The sequence below is a fragment of the Pistacia vera genome, unplaced genomic scaffold (assembly GCF_008641045.1).
Source record: "Pistacia vera cultivar Batoury unplaced genomic scaffold, PisVer_v2 Contig512, whole genome shotgun sequence".
NCBI classification, from domain to species: Eukaryota; Viridiplantae; Streptophyta; class Magnoliopsida; order Sapindales; family Anacardiaceae; genus Pistacia; species Pistacia vera.
The window spans coordinates 646,841-667,792 of NW_022196349.1; the positions used below are offsets into that span (position 1 = coordinate 646,841).

A 20,952-nucleotide genomic window follows, 5' to 3' on the forward strand; every position below is an offset into this window, starting at 1 on the left:
GCATTTGGATCTTCTACAATTTACATAAAGCATGTAGGAACTTCAATACATATTTTATTTAATTAAGTAGTAAATTTAATTTATAAATTTTTTTTAGTAATTGGAGAATATAATATATTCAGAGTATATATATATATATATATATTTTTTAATTGAGGGTATCCTAACTAGCTTACGTGTGCCTCAACTAATCTCCCAGGATGCTAGAACTATCGATTGGAACTCTAGTGGCCACCCCTATTAGCACCCGAGGAGGGACTTGAATTCAAGACCTTTTAAGTAATACACCCAAGAGTCCCTATTGAACCACTTGACCACCCAGAAGTAGTTTATACAAAGTAGATTTCATAAAGATAAACTGTAGATTCCTAGAAAGAAAAATAATGAAAGGTAAGAATCTCATCCATGTGAGTGAAAGTAGTTATCCATCTCCTAGGTGGGGACTGCTTGGAGTGACCACAACCCTACTTCTTTTGGGTTCATCATGTATTCTTCCATGCAGAGAAAATCTGAGTGTGTATGTTACTCATCTCATCTTTGAATAGTTATAAATACATTCGATGTACAAAACCTTTTATATGCAATGTCATTTTATCTGATTCAATAGCTCAGACATCCTTAGTGATCATGACAATAGGAACAAGCAAGTGGAATCCATCACCGTCCCTAATTAAATATCAATTCTAGTAGCTTTTTTTGTTATGTGGTTCTTCACTTATCAACTTTTTTTACAACGTTCTCTCACCCCTTTCACTACTCCTACCTCCAAAAAATAAATAACCAACAAAATAGTATCTATATATATCTTAAATATATGAGCAATGCTAGAGGTATAAAGAAATCATAGAAGGATTTCTGTACAAAGTGATGTGGTTGGAAGAATAAATACAAAAAGTCAAACGCATCATGTTTACTATTCTGTTCATTTTTTGCCACATCACTCTATACAGAAATATTTGTAAGTCTAACATTGTTGATGTTAGATTTTGACACCAACGACTTCACACGTGCAAAATGCTAAGAAGTGACACTTGAGCAGTGTAATATACACATTCAGAAATATGGTAAAGATTATTCTATGGTCATAGTGAAAATATTTAACTAGTTTTATAGTGGAATTCCATAAAAGTTTCGATAGGGGCAAAATGGTCATTTCACATAGAATCACATGTTCAAGTGGAAAGTGAATATGATAAATATAATGTATTAAGTGTGCTAGCCATGAGAATAGAGTGGTAAAAAGGTTATGGACAATACAAGTGATGTGATGCCGAGATAAATAAGTGTTTATGAAGTAATAGAAAGAAATTAAAGAATAAGGGTATAATGATCTTTTCACTCACAACTAGATGAAAAAGTGGTGAGTGTAAGGAAGCAAAATAATGTGAAGAAGATGATACAAATGAGGGTTTAGCTTAATTTTTTTTAGATTTTCAATCCTAAAGCATCCAAATGTAAGATTCTAGCACAAAGGTGTGTATTTAAGTTTTTAAAAGTTTTGAATTCTTGATTTAGATCCAAGAGGAAAAGAATTTTAGCAAAGGAAGGCTGAATAAAGATTCTTGACTGGATTTGAAAAGAAAGTTAACTAAAATTAAAGACTTTGAGAAATACAGTTGAACAATATTGGAACGAATAGATTGAAATTTTTACTAACCTTTAAGAACAGAGTAGGTTGCATTTTTATATCAGAAAGATGATATAAAAACGCCACCGTATTGAGTTTAATACAAAAGCACACCATATTGGTGTTTTTGCAATGAAACCCAACCTACTTTCATTCTTTACACTTTAACCCAAACTACTATGCTTTGCTTTTCCTAGCACTTCTTTTGTCTAATATTGAATAATTAGTGTTGTGCAAATTCAAGGTAAGTAAACCCAATCTAAACTTTAATTTGAGTAGTATATGTGTAAGTTGATTCTTGAGTGTTTATGAATGATGTATGATAAGAAGTATTGGTTGTTTAGATGCTTGTTTAATAGAGAATAATGTGTAGAAGTTCAGCCAAGATGAGTAGTTATGTAGATGTGATGTTTTGGTTGAACTTTGGATGAAATTTTGAAGTGTTGATGTTGGAATTTGAAAGTGTTGAATAAGACAAGAATTGAAGTTAAGTTTGGTGAGTTTTTGCTCCAATTTTGGTGGATTTGGAGAGATGTGGAAGTGTGGCCAACCAAGTATTTGCATGTACATGTGAATTGTTTGATGAAAATTCAAATAGAAATACATGCATGAGTTTATTAAATTTTGTTGAAAAAATTGTTTGAGAAAGGAAAGAATTGGAGTTGAAAGGTTATGTTAGACTTAACCAAGTGTAAGTTTTAGTATTCAAGAGTGTATTTTGTTATACCAAAATTTAGAATAACACTTGATTATATTAGTTCAATGAAAGGAATGACTTTTAGTGCATAGTTCAAGTTACTTGAACTTTTAGCATTAGTTTGAATGACATATTGTATTTAGTCATTGAATTATGAGTTTTAAAACTTATGACTTTAGAAAAATGATGGCAAGAATTGCATATTAAATTGTTGCATAGTGTAGTATTGATGATAGTAAAAGATGGGTGATTATATTATAATATTACAATATGCCATCATAAATTGTCAAGCTTGTATGCTTGAAATTAGAACGATCATTCAAAGAATGGCTTGGCCAAATAAGTATATTGTTGATTCTTGTTTTGAGATTAGTTATAAATAATATGTAATAAGTGATTTTATTGTATAAAGAATATAAAAGTTTTCCCAAGTATAAATATCAAAGAAACATAAAAAAAAATAGAAGTTTAGTTTATGTATTAAATACATGACCATTTTAGAAATTAATTGGTATGAATATAGTTTTCATGTCTTATTATATATTACAAGCTATAGAATTGTGCTAGAAGATCTTGAGAATATGTTGTATTGGCCAAAAGTTTAGTTAAGAATGTTAGAAAGAAATTAGAATTTAGCCAAAGTATATATGTTATACCATATGTTAGATTGGATTTACAATGTTTAATATGACAATATCTATTAATGTATAGAATGTAGCCAAAAGAAAAGAAGAAGAAGGGCATGCATGTATAACAATGTTGATGGTCATGTTAAGAGAATGAAAATTTATGGCATTAATATTTGTATTTGGAAAGTTGTACAATGCATGTTTGTTACATTAGAAAATATTAGAGAGTAGAATTTGTAAGAGTTAATGTACTTGTGTATGTGTACATTTTACATAGCATAATAGAATTGAAGAATTACAAAATTATGTAGAAATTATAGAATCATGTACGTACACACAATCCATAGAATTCAGAAATAAAGAATAAAATAGAAGATGTTTAATTTAAGCGTGTTAGTAGAATAGAACTTTGGGCTTTCTAGAAAAGTATAGAAATAAAAGCTTTAGAATTAATAGAATACATGCTAGAGTCAGACACGTATTTTGGGATCATGCATAGACAACATATAAATGCATGACATAACATAGCATATATTTCAGAAATTTTATAATTATTGGAAATGTCTAGCTAGTTATTTTGCAGATTTATAGAGCATGTTTTTAGAGGGCTGTTAGGGGTGGGATAAACCGATTAACTGAACCGGTTTATCCAAACCGAAAACCGAACCGATTTTTCGGTTTGGAGAAAATCCAAACCGAAAACTAGTCCGGTTTGGTTAAAAATCGAATGTAAATCGAACCGAAAATTCGGTTCGGTTTTCGGTTAACTGGTGTTCAAATTTCCTTTAATCCTTAAAATTCTTCAATGTTTCATTTAAGTCCCTAAATTCAAATATTTATTATTTTATATATAATTTCATACTATGTTTCTTTTTTATTTTGTATTATTGTTGTATTCTTTGTATGAAAAATACATTAAATTACTTATTTGCAGATACTGAATCCAAAATATAAAATAAAAACATAAAGTATTCAATTACGAAGTACTGAATAGTCAATATTCATAAATAAACTCAAATACATAACATAAAATTACAAAGTAAAAAAACTTAATATAACATAAATCATCTTCATCCCACAATGTTGGTGTTAGTGGAGTTTCTTGATTCCGCACTCCCCGGATTTGTAAATGGCAGTATGGCACACGAAGAAGATCATTCATCTGTAATTAACAACTATAAATATTAATAAATGAAAATAATAAAACTTTGAAATATTATTTTCTCTATCCGTTTCTCTTATGAGATTTGGAACAAAAATTGAAAGAAAACTGAGAACTGAAATTGTAGATCTGATTTTATTTTTCTGTATTTATCAAACTGCAGTTGACTTCTCTTTTATATGAAATGGAGAGAGACAATGATAATGAAAAACGACACCGCATGAGCTAGTAAACAAAACTATTGTCTTGACTTTTTGCCCTTTTTTCTTTCTTTGGTCAACATCTCCCCTCAAACGCAAAAGGGTATTCTATTTCAACACTTCCCTTCAGAATTAAACTGGGATTGTGCCTGGTCTTTAACTTGAGCAGCTCCAAGTTGTACCAACTTTAACACACTGCCAAGTTCCCAAAGCAGTATAACAGCTCCAACTTCAGCAGCTGCCAAGTTCCCCAAGCAATATAACAGCTCCAACTTCAGCAGCTGCCAAGTTCTCAAGCAATATGACAGCTAGAAAACAAGAGAACTCCAGCAAACAGAAACATTTTGACATAGGAACTGTCAATAATCTGCAGAATCTTACTCCTTTGTACCATTGAAACAGGAACAAAAAATTCAATAATCTGCAGACTCTTACTCCATTTGTACATCGAAACAGAACAAAATGTCAATAATCTGCAGTATCCTTACTCCATGTACCATCGAAACAGAAACAAATAAAAATTAATACACTGCAGAGAGAATCAATACTCAATAATCTGCAGTACTTCTTACTCCATTTGTACCAATTTGCAATAATCTTCTCAAATCAGAAAGACACAATCCATATAATCAAGAATCTGCCACACTCCTCAAACCAGAAAGACTCAATAACTTAATAATCGCAGTACTTCTTACTCCATTTGTACCAATTTGCAATAATCTTCTCAAATCAAAAATGACACACTCCATATACTCAAGAATCTGCCACATCCTCAAACCAGAAGAAAGACTCAACAACTAATAATTGCAGTACTTCTTACTCCATTTGTACCAATTTGCAATAATCTTCTCAAATCAAAAATGACACACTCCATATACCAAGAATCTGCCACATTCCTCAAATAGAAAAGACACACTCCATATACTCAAGATCCTGCCATACTCCTCAAACAAGAAATGACACACTCATACTCCATATACCCAAGAACTGCCACATTCCTCAAATCAGAAAAGAAACAACAAAACTACAGATGCATTATACTCAAGAATCGACCACAGTCCTCAAACAGATGCATTCACTGGAAATATTAACTGCAACTACATTGAGTTTTCGTTTCAGCTTGAAATTGAGCTATGATAAGGACTTAGTCAGAACATCAGCAATTTGCAACTTCGAAGGAACATATGGACTATCACCTTCTTAGCTAGAACTTGATCTCTTATATAATGTGTGTCAATCTCAATGGTTTGGTTCTTGATGATAAACAGATTAGATGCCAAAGCTCCTGCACTAAGGTTATCACACACCATATTACATGAGTGGCACTCAAGCTTTACCCAATTCAGAAAATACATGTCTACCAAGCCAATTCAGTGGCTGTATGTGCAAATGCCCTGTACTAGCCTCTGTGGAAGATAATAACAACCTTTTGCTTACGAGAGCTCCATTGAATAAGATTAGGCCCCAAGTAAATACAATAACCACTTGTAGACCTTCGGTCATCAAGATTACTTCCCAATCTGCATCTGTATAACACTCAACACAAAAAGTAGTTGCTGGCCTAAATTGCAGCCCATGAAACTGAGTGCCTTTGAATATCTTAAGACTCTCTTACAAGGCTTGCCATTGAAGTTCAGTTGGGGCTTGAAGAAATTGACTGAGCTTGTTGACAGTGAAGCTTTGTCAGGCCTGGTCAAAGTTAGATATTGCAAGGCTCATATGGTGCTTCTATATAAAAGGATCCTTGAATAGCTCACTGTCAGAACTAAAAAGTTTTGTTCAGCAGCCATAGCAGTAGGACAAGCATGAGCATCTTGCATCTTTGTTTTAGCCAATAGATCAACAATGTACTTAGTTGTCGTAAATGAAGCCTTTAGCATTTCAATGAGCTTCTAAACCAGAAAGTAGGTGACAGAACCAAGAGTTTTCAGAGCAAATTCACTGTTTAATTCTGTCACAAGCTAAAAATAGCAGATTTGTCTGACCAGTAACTAGAATGTCATCAACATAGATGAGAATGTACAGAACCTGAGTTGCATTAGAAAAATAAACAGACTTGAATCTGATACAGAATTTTTGAATCCTTTATTCACTAGGGCTTGCTTCAGCTTTTCAAACCAAGCCTCGGAGCTTGTTTAAGACCATATAATGCTTATTGAGTTGCACACATGGGAGAAAGCTGGGGATGAAAGCGAGGATGTTCAAAACCTTCAGGTTGACGCATGTAAACAGTTTCACTTAGGGTGCCATTAAGAAAGGCATTATTAACATCAACTTGTTGGATGTCTCAGCCTTTTGAGACAGCAAGGGTAATATAATTCTGATAGTGGCAGGTTTGATAACTGGACTAAATGTTTTAAAATAGTCCAAACCAGGGGTTTGTTGAAAACCCTTTGCAACCAACCTGACTTATACTTTTGTAATGACATCAGCAAGAAACTGACTCTAACACCCATTTATTTCCAACAATATTCATATCGGTGTTTTGGTACAAGGGTCCATGTCTCATTCTTTAGTAAGGCTGTAAACTTATCTTGCATAACTATTCTCCACTCAACATAGCAAGGGCTTCACTTACTAAAGTAGGTTTAGGTTGGACAGTTAATGGCTTTGACACTACAAGGACTGTTCTGGACTGATCAGCAAGTTTGGCTCGAGTAAGCCTAGGCAGTGTGTTGATAGAGATTCAGGTTGGATGAATGGCATGAGGATGAGGAAATGTACCAGAAAACTTATATGAGGACAACAACTACAAGTGGACAAGAAGTAGTCTTCAGTGATGCTAAAGAGGAAGTGGTGGCTGTTTCTATGGGTGATGTAGGCTGTGAAGACATAACTGGACAGATTATTTAGTAAAACTGGTGTGAAGGTAGAGGATGTTGGTGGTGAGTGGCTGAATTTGTCTTGGTAGTAAAAGGTGCAGTAGACACTAATTTAGAATCTGTTGTTATGATGAAGTGGATGAGGAGATGAAGGACTTGTGATTGAGGTAACAACACAGGCTGGCATGAAGAAGAAGGATTAGACAACCAGAAATAATAGAGAGTGGAATTTGCTTACCAGTTACTGCCGAGGGACAGTTGAGAACCAGGGCACTGCTGGAGAATCATTGCTGGTTGAATCAGTTGCATGGGTACCGAGACAAAAGGAAAACTGAATGTAGTGGGAATAGATGATGAAGAAACAGGTTGAGATTTTGAGGACTGAAAACCCGTAGCAAAGGGAAATTGTGTTTCATTAAATTGAACATAGGTGTGACAAAGAGTTTTCGCAGAGTGATACATTTTATCCCTTATGGATGAGACTATAACCAACAAAGACATTTAGAAGAGTGAAGCTGAGTTATGTTTACTAAAATCTCTCAAGTAAGGAAAACAAGCACAACCAAAAACCTTTAAGGATGAGTAAAGAGGTGGTATTAAATCAAAACTGAGCAGGCATCATTTATTAGAAAAACAGCAGTTTCAAAAGCCAACCACCAAAATGCAAAGGCATGGATGTTGTGCAAGTAAGGTCAAACCAGTTTCAGCCATATGTTATGTTTTCTCTCACTTCATCCATTTTGTTAATGGACATACACACAGGAATGTCTAAACTGAATTCCAGCATTAGTAAGATAAGAAACTAACCCTTTATATTCACCTCCTTGGTCAGATTGTAAGCACTTGAGTTTGTAATTAAATGTCTCTCAACTAAGTGATGAAATTTAATGACACCGAATTAACCTCAGCTTTAGTTTTAATGGAAAAATCAGGTGAAATCGATTGAAATCATCAATGAAATGAATATAGTACTTAAATCCATCAAAAGATGATATTGGAGCTGGCCCCCAAACATCACTATGAACAAGTTCAAGAGGTTGAGAAGCTCTAGAATGAGAAACAGGAAAACTGTTCCTATAAAGCTTTCCTAGTTTGCAGGCATCACAAAAGAAAGAAGAGGAAACAGACTGTGTATGATTAGGATGAAGATGAGACAAAATTTTAGTAAGCACATCAGAATGGGGATGTCCTAACCTATTGTGCCGGAGGAATGTATTAGCATTAGTGTGAATGACATGAAATGCTGATGATGTAGTAGTCAACATGGAGTGTTTATGATCAGCATTTGCAGTGTTCAAACCAGTTTCAGAACTAGGAATTATATCTGTACTTAAATTAGCATTAACCAGAAAAGTTGCAGGAGTACAATCAAAACTTAAATTTTTAGACTTCTTAAACTGTCCAATATCAGTATTTTCAGAGTGCAATAAATTAGCAAAATTCAACAAAATTACAGGATTATATTTATTATCTGTACTTAAAAGATCAGTCATCAAAGAGGACACAGAAGTATAACTAGAATTGGAAGAAGTTTCATTCACTGAGAAAGAATTTGTATTACCAAAACAAATATTACAATTATGATCAGTATGCAAAGTACATTTATTGGAATTCAAAGCAGCATTGCTAGATGTATATTTAACAACAGAGTTATTTAGCTCATTCTGAAATGTTTTATTACTACCTAACAAATTATGACCAACTGAAGAAACAAAAGCTTTTGAGTTCAAACTGATGGCAATGGTCTTCATAGGAAAACTAGATGAAGTGTTAACAGTCAGGGAAGGTGATGACAGACTAGAGGGAATGTGCAACTGATACAAGCCAACTTTAATTCCTCCCTGCAATAGCACTATTCTGGTATCCTTGTCCTTAACAAGGCAGCAATCAGAATTAAATTCCACAACTACATTATTATCTTGTGTAAATTTTGAAATACTAAGAAGATTCTTAGTTATTTTTGGCACACACAAAACATTTTTCAAATATAAACACTTAGACTGCAGAGAACTAGGTAACAAGGTAAAGCCAATATGTGAAATGTTGAGAGACTCACCGTTGCCTACTTGTAGTTGATCGACCCCCTCATAATTCCTGCTGGTTGCTAGTTGGTTAGGATCAGAAGTGACATGGTCAGTAGCACCTGAATCCATGTACCAGGCTGGATCAGGTGTGTTGGCAGTAGGGACAGTTATAGGTATTATGGTATTAGGAGGGTGAGATGGATTTTGATGAGTTGCAAAAAAGTTCTGATTTGGTGATTGATATGGAGGAATAGTCATAGGTGATATGGAGTGTGGATGATGTAAGGGAGTTTGATGAGACACAAAGTAGGCTTGGCTGGGTGACTGCATTTGTTGACTGGGAACTGGAAAACTATGTTGCTGTGAGCCTTGCTGTTGAGTAGAGAAAGAAGCATTGGTGCCTTCTTGTTGCAAATTGTTTCCTAAATGAGAAATGCCAGGATAAGATGCTTGTGAAGGACCACCAACAGAACTAGAATTTGGCCGAATACTAGAACCAAACTGTGGTGATGAAACCCCAAACTGAGCAGCAGAATTCACACCATACTGAGACAGAGAACCAGCATTGAACTGTGGAGAACCAACATTGAACTGTGGAGGAGCTCCATTATAGTTCGAATTGCATCTATGGTAGCACTGGATTGTTGTATGACCAATTTTACTGCAGACTTGGCAGATTGGTTTACCTCGACCATTACCTCGGCCTCTTCCTCTTCCAAAAGTGTTGTAACCAGATGCTCTAAAGGATGGAAAAGAAGCACTAAAAGATCCACCAAACTGATTTTGATGTCCAATAGGAAAATATGGATCACCATGAATAGACGGTGCATAAGCCTGATACATTGGTGCAAAAGGCAGATTATGACTTAAGGTCATCATATTGTTAAGTGCATTTACATCACCACTTGCATTGTTAGATCCTTTCGCAGCAGCAGAGTGTATAGATTTGCCACCAGAATTATTGAGAGAAGCTAAATTGACTGAGCTATTAGAAAAATCACCAGTATTAAGCTTCTCAAGTCTCATCTCATACTTTTGAAGCAGGAATTGAGCTTCCTATAATGTTACTGAATCAAACTTAGATTCAATTCGAGATGTCAAATTAACCACAGCAGTATCAAATTCTGGCCCTAGTCCATCTAATACATACTGAAGAAGATCTTCATCAGTTATCACCTGACCACTGGCGGACAAACTCTCTGCAATCCCTTTCATTTTCTTAATGAATTCATTTACACTCATGCTTCCTTTTTGAGTGTTTTGAAGTAAATTTTTCAAGTGAAGTGCTCTTGCTTTGGAATCGCTAAGAAATTCATTTTCAAGACTATACCAAATTTCAGAGGCAAACTGACATTTGGATATATGACTAAACATACATTCCGAAATAGAAGCCAAAAGCCAAGTTACAAGAAGCTTATCAGTCTTTTTCCAAGCTATATAAGCTGGATTAATCTTCCCTTTAGTTAGGTTATTTTCAATTGATTCAGTAGAACAGTCAATTTCTGAAGCAATCAAGGGTTCAGGACAAGGAACAAAACCTGTCAAATGTTCCTCCAATTCATGCGCTCCTACGGCTGATAAGACTTGCAACCTCCAAAAGCGGTAATTGTCTTTGTAATTATCCCTTGTAAGCTTCGGATTCACTACTTGTAAGCTAGATGAGAAGATTGAAGATTGAGAAAAGTTGAACAGTGAAGATTGAGCTGAACCGAGAGCTGTTTTCTCCATGTTACTATCAGACTGAAAACTAGAAACCTTAGCCATGGACGCTAGTCACAGGCTCTGATACCATATGAGATTTGGAACAAAAATTGAAAGAAAACTGAGAACTGAAATTCGTAGATCTGATTTTATTTTTCTGTATTTTACAAACTGCAGTTGACCTTTCTTTTATATGAAATGAGAGAGATGACAATGATAATGAAAAACGACACCGCATGAGCTAGTAAACAAAACTATTGTCTTGACCTTTTTGCCCTTTTTTCTTTCTTTGGTCAACATCTCTCTTTTCAACTTGATAAAACCTTCTTCCCGTAATTCCATTTAACCATCCAAAATGCTTCCACCCAAAGTCCAAAATCATAACACTCATAGCCCCCCTAGGGCTTACACGCATCTATTTATCCACATTATCAACATTTGCACTTCAATATCTACTAAGATACTAAACAAACACTTTTAATGCACTCCATCACCAAACAATCATAATCTTAAGAAATGTTTGTAAACAAAATTTAATGTGTTAATCAATGTTTGTGCCCAAATTATTATTTCCATATATGCTAAAGATTTTATAAAAGAGGGAATCATTTTACATTTTTTTACAATGAGATTTTTATTAGATTTAAACAGGACATAACATGAAGAATCAACCAGAAAGCTTAATAACCATATAAAAGCATAAATATATTTAAAGCTCAAAATCAACAGCACAAAAAATAATTTACATTTTGATCAATTAAGCAGAAAGCAACAGCAACAGAGTTAAAAGAACCTAATTATTCATCAGCAGAATTAAAGATTGATATAACCGCAGCTAACCATCCAATATAATACATACTAAGGACTTCCTACTTCAAACCAGAAACAAAACAATACATACCCATCAATACAGGCACACATTTACCCATTTCATATTTTGTCTATGGCCTTTATTAATATTACACAGAACAACACATCAACAATGAGCTAAAACTCAAACCTGTATATAAGAAAGCACAAAATTAACTAAGAAAACCCCAACAATATAGCAACAAAAAAATATACTTTAGACTGGACACTTAACAATCAAAACAATCAATACGATAGCAACAAATCAGACGTATATAGGAGCTTCGACTCCAAACCAGTATCAAAACAACTACAAAACCAAGTACATAAACACATGCACAAATCATTAGGTTTTCCCTATGAGCTTTCTATTGGAAATTAAACCGTGTGCGTGTATAACCCAAACAATAAGCCAAAAAGCCTACATATAGACCTCAAAATTATCAAGAAATCAGCAAAGCAAATCAGTAGCAATATCGCAACAAAACCCATGTATAAAACACACATAAATCCAACAATCAAAATCATTGCTTTACATTTGTAGAAAACAAGGATTGGAACTGACGAACTGTGGAATGTTGATGGAGTAGCTCACGCCTCATGATGTGGATTGTGGATGGAGTCACGGTGTGGAAGACTAGAACTGCCGGCGAACTGGAGTCTGGAACTTTGGAAGTGACGAACAGACGATTGACGAAGTGTAGAGATTTGAAATTTTCAGATTTGGAGAATGGAGGCAGAGAAAGACGAATGTTGATGGAGTAGCGTGACTGCGTGAGGAGTAAAAAAAAAAAATTTGCTTTTATATGTAGGGTAAAACCGGTTTGTAATTTTTTCCAAATCGAAAACCAAACCGGTTTTCCGGTTTTTAGAATTTCGCAAACCGAAAACCGAACCGGTTTGTAAAAAAACCTAATTTTCGATTCAGTTTCGGTTCGGTTATCGATTCGGTTCGGTTTTCAGATTATTTATCCTACCCCTAAGGGTTGTTGTGATGACGAACCTGTGAGCATTCGCTGCGTTAGCTAGTGGCGACAGAGATGCATAAGTTTCCCACTTGCATGCCACCATCAGTGAGCAGCCTCAGAATAGAAAACAGAATTATACAGTCCACTAGAAGTGCACGTGGATGAGGACTATACCTAGAAAGAATTTCAGAATACGCTCACATGACCAAGGTTCCAAATCCATACTTTAGCCTAGTCCAATCAGTAAACCAGAATAGAATACAGAAAGAATTTCAGAAAGAAAGAAAATAGAATACAAAATAGAATACAAAAAAAATTTCGGAAAGAAAGAAAGAAAAATAGAATAAGAAATAAAAAACCAAATCCATAGTTGAGGAGACCAAGAGGCTTCAGGTGGACTGTTGGACACCTCATCAGATTAGATAAAATGTTAATTACTATTACGACTCAAATATTTTGCTTAAATGTGCCTAGTGTCCTTTTTTAGAAAACCCGAGTCCAAATAACAAGTTGTCAACCAATTAAATTAAATCGATCATTGGATAATTTATGATAAATTAATTAATTGTGAACTTTATGGTGATTCTAGCAGGAATCAAGATGACCATTTCCATTATTCTGAGGCCACGTGTCAGCATCGAGGTGCACGCGTACTATGCTTCATTAGAAAATTATTCTGATTTTAATTTTTCGATGGCATTACACATTATAATAAAATGTCAAGTACATTTATCTTTCATTCTTTTTCAACCTTTTTATGGATGTATTTCAAGATAAAGAAAGCAACAATATAATAATACTGAACTCTGAAGCAACAGTATACCTTATTATACTTCCCTCCGGTGTTTGATATTAGGGTAACATTTACTCTAAAATTATTGACATTTAAGCATCTTTTACAAATATTTTAACATTTTCTTGACTTAACAAATGGATTTTGTTTATTTCTTTTTTTGATAATCGAAATATCCAAGCCAACTTATACGTATTTCAACTAATTCTCAGGGTTCATTAAACACCCTACAAGCCCAAAAGGTCTGAAAAACTACTATTATTATGATAAGTGATCCCAAGATTTGAATCTAGAAACTCAAAGAAAAGAACAAACTTCTCTAGTTACCAGGCCAATCCCTTCAGATTGATTCTGTTTATTTCAAACACAAGAAAAAGAAAAAAAAAATATTTTTTATTATTATTCAGGATAATATTCTCTCTCTCTCTCTCTCTCTCTCTCTCTCTCTCTCTCTCTCTATATATATATATATATATATATATATATATGTGTCAAAATACTTTAAAAAAATAAGGACAAATAAATATATACCAACATATTGATTGTTTAGAAACAATGGAACGTGGTAGTGTGTAAGTTTTGAAAAGGAGGGCCAATACATGTACTAGGGAAGCTCCTATGCTAAACAACATCATGTACTCGAGAGGCCCATAACCTCTCAAGTATGTGGCCTATGCTAGACTATATTACCCAACCGAAAAATCCACTTGCATGTTGGGCGATCCCTGGGCTATTTTATCCGACACACGGAAGAAATCCACTTCGTCTTCTCCAATTCAGCAAGGGAAGGGAAGCCTGCAAAATAAATAGTTAAAGAAACAAAAAATTGATCAAAAGAAAATTAAAAATGTCCAGCAGTACCCTTGCATGTTGACTTCGCATTAATTATTGCATCAATATTAAGGTTGCTTTCTCGGTCTCGTCTCTTTCATCAAAATGCAAAAACATTGTGATAAGCTTAAACTATTGAATTGGGAGATAAGATTCATTTACATATGCATGACCCTATACTGATAATTAAGCTTACCCTAATTTGAGAGAAGTATCAGAACTGTCATCCTCTATAGGCGGGCCGCTGCTGCAGCTGCAAACATTAGTAGCAGATTCTGATGACAACCCTTCTTCCTGAATTGCGATTTCTGAATCAGCTAGGACGAGGCTTTTTCCCTTATACAAGTTGGACACCTGCTCCAAATTTGAAAGATCCCTCGCCATTTCAAAGAAAATGAAATAAATAAAATTATTATAACAGTCCACCAAAATGAATTCTAATACCTTCTGTTTTAGCTGTCTATTCTCCTCCAATAGTTGTGCTCCCTGCAAATAGTACCAAGCTGAAAACTCAAGATAGAACTCTTGACTTATGGTATCTTAATAATCAAAAACAAACTGGAGAGGTCTTCAACCAAAGAGACTTGATATATATATATATATAAAGTATTGCACACCAGTAGATGGAAATTAAAGAACTTAAGCTATAGCTCATGACGGTGTCCTTAAAATTATAATGCAAACTGAAAATTTGCATGTACATTTGAAAATTGCTAATATTATAATTAGAAAGATCTTTTGTGGAAAATTTTGATGCCAAAAAATTAAAGTCATTATATATATAAAAAATAAAAACTCTCAAGAGTGAAAGTCCACATGTTTTAGCTGATTCATGTATTATAGATAAACATTATTTTCATATTTCCATGAATATCTTCTGTCTTACTTTGAGAAGATCTCAATTTAATATATCCCCCTGGAGAAACTTGTTTGTTATCCTTCTAATACACTATTGCTTCTACGGCAAACAGTGACTGCTAACTTTAAATTAGTAAGAAAGATCATGAACAAAAGGCATAGATTAGTAGTTTAAATTTTCCAAAAGAAATAAATATAATTGATAGAAATAAATATTTGTCTTCTAACCTTTCTTTCAAGTGAAGACATCTCGCTCATAATCAGTTCACTCTGGTAGGGAAAATAAAACTCATATGAACACCTGCATGAATCATGATAGATATATATACTTAGTTTGCAATAAAATCTAAAAAAAATACATACCTTTGTTTCAAGAACATGCCCAAGTCCTGATTCAAGCATTTTTTCCAGTTGCTGTAATTCTTCTATATTCAATCCTTTAAGATCTTCTCCTCGCATTTGTCTATTATAAAAGGTAATATTAATAATAAAGAATTTTTGCTAACTTACCAAAGTAAAGAGACAATATAACTACATTAAAATATATACCGTAGTTCATGGCTCTTATCAGCAACTTCCTTGCTCAATCTGATGTTGTTGCTATTTTCCAGCTATATAAGAATGGAATTGCCAGTCAGTTCTGATATGTAACGCTTGACAATTACTGGGAAAAAGAAATTTATATATGTGATGCCAAGTTAGCCAATGCAAGTGAGTTGGAAATCTCTTCCATCGCAGTTCTTGAAAACTCAACTAGTTAAAAATATGCTTAATTAAAAAGTTAAATTAGTGAACCCCAAGCCTTTTGCAAAATTCATCTCAGAAATTCTAATGGCATGCCTATGTCATTTTCCTTTAACCTCTTAAAACGTACATAGCGATCATAGTTATGTTATGATAATCTAACAAAACTGATCAAAAAAATTACCTGCAGTTCAAGCGATGGTTGGTCAAGCTTTCCGATGTTGATAGAATGCATATTATACCTTGAAATTGTGTCCTTCATGCTTCACAACAAAATGTATGGCAAGTGGAGTTTAAATTAATCGCTAGAATAAAGATCCCATCAGCTGGGAAGGCATCAAACCCTATTCATCATATATATAATCTATATAAACTTATAATGATTTTTAATCTAACTGAACTATCTATTCACCAAATGACATGTTTGTTATCTGTCATTACATCCAATCATCCATCATCCACCCCATATTTTTAAGCATTTGCAATTAGTTATAACATAATACAAACATTCAACTGATATATTGACTGATAATTTAAGTGAAAATCAAGAAAACCTAGCCATTTGAAAATTTACAAGAGATGAAAAGTAATATCCAATTTATTTAAATAACAAAGTTCATTCACCTTAAATTTAGCAACTTTATAACACAATGTTATGTTCTAGTGAATGAAAATCTGAACAAACTGTAAAATTAGAGTCAAAAAGTGTCAACATGCCTTAGAGATTCTGTTACTAACAATTACCAAAGGATGTAATATGATATAACCACTTTGGCCTGCATAGAATAAAGAAGAATTTCAACAAACCCTTACAACGTGACATGATGAAGAGAAGAGCTTCTGTTATTCAAATGTATTGACCGAAAGGCTACAAAGGGAGGTGGAGTCACATATGAAGGAGGATCCCAGTTTAGGAGAAAACTTGGCTAAAGCAAATATGTTTATTCATACTTATATCTACTAATACAGCTCAGATCAAATGGCCAAGGCAACCACTTCTTATTCATCAATCAACTTATAAATTTAAGACAAGCATTTCAATCAAGAGACTTAACCATGAAAACATAAAGACATGGTAATAGTTTATATGATAATTTGTCATAGGGTTAATCACTTTCAAAGGAATTTAGAAATGTATATATTGATCCCCAAATTCATGTCAGAATTCAGAATTGATGTATTTCTGTAGCAATCAAAAATAATTATGCCTCCAACAAAGTAATAAGTTTGAGATTTAGGTGAAGTTTAACCGTGCAGCTCTGAGAAATAAGATTAATATCAAATTAATTATAAGAATACGCATATATAGTATATGATCTTTATATAACACATGTTCCCCAAAAACCCATCTATATCAGCTCAAGAATGATCATGTTCACAATTATCACCTTAATAAACAGGTTAATCAATAAGAAATAGGAAAAACAAGTGATATTGTCATGAAACATAATGAACTACTTGTTCACTATAGTCATATAAAAAAAAATTAAGAATACCACGGGGGTAACAAGTTATCTATACAACAACCCAATGTATTTACACCACCTATGAAAAATATTCTCTCTCATCAATCTTTATCATAAATGTGATTGAATTATAAATTTTAAAAACTATTTAACGGTTACTGATACAGATTACATAGTACCTCAATGGTATCATAGATGTTCTTAATCATGTTAGCACCTTTTTCAATATACATGATTTTTCCTTACAAATAGACATTTCCCATTGAATCTGTTTTGAGGCCATGGAACCCTATTCTTCAAAAGTAACATAAGAATTTACTCCAAACTCAATCTAACATAAGTCCACAACATTTTACCCTCACAAGGCCACATGCAATGAAAGTTCTCAAAAGCTTGTTTATACTTGTAATCAAACTAACAATTTTTGGCTTAAATTGAAAGAAAGTTAATTCAACTTGTTCAGAGTCAAGCACATTCATGCATATAAGACTCATCGATGACTAATGTAAGGTCAGTATAAATTTTGAACAATTTTTACATGGTTACATTCAATCTTAAATATATATAATTATTAGAACTTGACACACGTTTGCACTTAAAAAGAATTTTATTAATTAATAAGCTTATATATATATAGGATAGGGCCGGATGTAGCCAAGTGGATCAAGGCAGTGGATTGTGAGTCCACCACGCGTGGGTTCAATCCCCGTCTTTCGCCCATCCATAAACGGACCTTTTGTTACGAAGACACAAGACAAACCTAGAAAGAATTTTTTCTACATGTCATCTTGAGGCTTTCAAACGCATCCAAGCAATTGGTATCTGATTGAAAGAGAAAGATAGGAAGCATAGATTCGCGCATATATATATATATATATATATCAAGTTCAAGCTTAGAAAAGTTACAAATACTATATACAGGTCACAGCTAAACGACCCAAAACTCAGCCAAACATTTTCAAACCCTTGCACAAACAAATCTCATTAGAAGGTCAATTAGCTAGACTCTTTCACCTTCAATGAACTAACATCGATTTATATATATATCGAAATTCTCAAAAACTCGAAAGGCTTTAAATTTGATTAAAATTTATGGTCTTATGACACATTCATGAACATTAATCATAAGTTTGAATATCAACAAGTAAAAATTATTTGCCAATCTATCTTGATTTCCAGCTAGTCTCGCTGAATTATGAGAGCGTAATTTGTTATACTTAAGACAATATAATGCTCAAATATTAGAACCAAACTATATCAAAGTTAAAGTAAAACTTTAATTCACTGAATATATTGATACTTACTCCTCCCCTCTTCTTTCATCTCAAGATAGAAAATGCTAATTAAAATAAAACTTGTAACATCTACTTCAACCAGTATTCATTATTGTTCAGTTTTTTAATGAGAATGATCAGCTTCATATCTTACATTTCGTTATTTAACCTAATTATGATATTTTTTTTTTTTCACTAAGGACTAGCAGATTTTTAAATCATGAAATGATAACCATCAATTCTTATTTTAAAAAAAAATAAAAATTAACGGCATTTTCATAACCATCAATACATAGGTCTGGAAAGTTGCTGTCAAACATACATAGATTACTTGTAATCTTGTATCCATTTCATACACAAACAAATACAATAATTTTACTAATGAAATGATAAGTATTAATATGTTCATATCATTAACAATATTATGTAACTTCAAACCTTATTATCAAACAAATAATTAAATATTATACATACACAATACTTACAGTTAACCATTAACCCATCCCCCATGCATCCTCACTCAACCTGTGTTCTTTCGAAAACTATTTATACTTATACAATTGACTCAATGATATTTATTACAATATTTATTTTGTTAACTACCATAACAGTATCCTAGATTATAGATACGTAATAAGGAATGTAATTAAGCCAAAATAAACTAAAATAATTACTTCATATATTTAACTTAAGACATATAACATAATTGTTATAATGCATATTTATATTTCTCACCTTGACACCAATTAAATAATTAAATATAGGCGTACGTACATTCATCATATGGTTGAACTCGTTGAATATTTAAACTAGTTGAGCTCAAATACAGAGATGAAGTTATAATATTGGTATTTGTTTTTTTATTTTATGACAAAAAAATAGGTCAATTAAGAATATGATGAAAATGTTTGAGACGTTGATTTTATGCAATCTGTATATATTTCAAGAAAAGTCACCCCACAAGCCACAACGGGATCGAGACTCCGCCAAAGTCTGTGAACCCGCTGTAACAAGCAACCATAGAAATCAAAGTTTAAGGTCTGATACGAGTCTGAAAATCTAAAAATGCAATTCAATGGAAGAGATAACAAAGATCTTGGAAGTGGCAGTGAGGATTTTCACTCTTAATTAATATAAACTCCAAAGAGTCCATAGAATTAATCAACTCTGAGAGTGTGAACCGAAGTACGACGTTTTCTTTTAAAGCGACCATGGAATTTCAGCAAAGAAGTTGCTTTATTCCCTTCTGTAAAAAAAAATTTCTTGCTGCTTGAAAGATCGAACGAAATGGGAAAGAGTAAAAACTTGAAGGAGTCTCTCTCACGCGCGCACAAACACAACGACAAAGAGACGAAAGCACATAAACGCAGACACGGGAAAACAAAGGACCGAAATGATAGGTGGAATTGAAGAAGAAAAGTTATAGATTTATCGTACGGAATTTTAATATAGAGGAAAAAAAATGGAATTGGAAAATACCTGGAGGCGCTGCAGTACTCAAAGAGCTTGCCAGTAGCTGAGAAAATGATGAGAGCAATCTCGGCGTCACAGAGAACAGAAAGCTCTTCAGCTTTCTTAAAGAGACCTCGCCTCCTCTTAGAGAAGGTGACTTGCCTGGCCGTTACGTTATCAATCTTCTTGATCTTGATCTTCTCTCTCGCCATTCTTCACCCTCCAAAAATCATCAACCCATAACTTTCACATTTTCTAAGTATAAGAAAGTAAGAACCATACATATAAAATGTAAATGAAAGGGGAAAAATGAAGTGGATTTACTTCCAATTTATGAGAGAATCCTAGTAGAAACCCTAGTTAAAGACCCGGTTCAGATCCAGGTTAAGAAACCCAGAAAAAGTTTTAAAATAAAATAGAAAAAAAAAACCACCAATCATAACTCGTGAACATGCAAACAATTACAGAAGAATGACAGATTAAAGATTTTAGTGTGTGGGGGGAGAGGGGGTTTGTTTCTTATTTACCTTCTCGGAGTGGTGTGTTAGGTCTGAACTGATCTCACACAGCTACCAAAAGGCACTAAACTAATTGGAGAAAGTGATTTTAAAGAGAGAGAAAGACATCGTTGTGTGTTCAAGAAAGCAAAGGTTGCCTTCCCTTTTATAGCCAAACAGTATCTGTTTTTTTAAAATTATTTTAATATATATTTATACTTAACTAAGTAATTAAGATAACTATAGGTTAATATACGAAGAGAGATAGAACTGATTACGACACAACTAATGAGAACTTTAATCAAAATTTTAAATAAGACATGGATCAATGCGAACATAGTTTTTTAATTAAGTGTTT

General features: G+C 33.3%; 1 protein-coding gene across 3 annotated transcripts; it reads right to left on the reverse strand.

The window, feature by feature from the left end:
* Nucleotides 1–13,991: 13,991 nt before the first annotated feature.
* Nucleotides 13,992–20,724, reverse strand: LOC116106319 (MADS-box protein SVP-like). 3 transcript variants are annotated; one of them, XM_031392678.1, is made up of 9 exons: nucleotides 20,625–20,724; nucleotides 20,125–20,310; nucleotides 16,090–16,168; nucleotides 15,711–15,772; nucleotides 15,525–15,624; nucleotides 15,390–15,431; nucleotides 14,748–14,789; nucleotides 14,500–14,657; nucleotides 13,992–14,267 (listed from the first exon to the last, which is right to left on the reverse strand). In XM_031392678.1, exons 2-9 carry the CDS (start codon nucleotides 20,307–20,309, stop codon nucleotides 14,249–14,251), a joined length of 687 nt encoding a protein of 228 aa, XP_031248538.1. In that variant the 5' UTR covers nucleotide 20,310; nucleotides 20,625–20,724; the 3' UTR covers nucleotides 13,992–14,248. The 3 variants fall into 3 exon arrangements, with proteins under 3 accessions (XP_031248538.1, XP_031248537.1, XP_031248539.1); XM_031392677.1 differs by having other exon boundaries at nucleotides 20,125–20,317; nucleotides 20,625–20,723; XM_031392679.1 differs by having other exon boundaries at nucleotides 20,125–20,352; nucleotides 20,625–20,717.
* Nucleotides 20,725–20,952: the final 228 nt, after the last annotated feature.

What these genes read in the sequence shown, in the direction of transcription:
- LOC116106319 (XM_031392678.1), bottom strand. Translation starts at nt 20,309, where the DNA reads ATGGCGAGAGAGAAGATCAAGATCAAGAAGATTGATAACGTAACGGCC. An exon ending in AACCATCGCTTGAACTGCAG is followed by an intron (nt 15,773 to 16,089) that starts GTAATTTTTTTG and finishes ATTCTTATATAG; the next exon opens with CTGGAAAATAGCAACAACAT. An exon ending in ATAGACAGCTAAAACAGAAG is followed by an intron (nt 14,658 to 14,747) that starts GTATTAGAATTC and finishes AATTTGGAGCAG; the next exon opens with GTGTCCAACTTGTATAAGGG.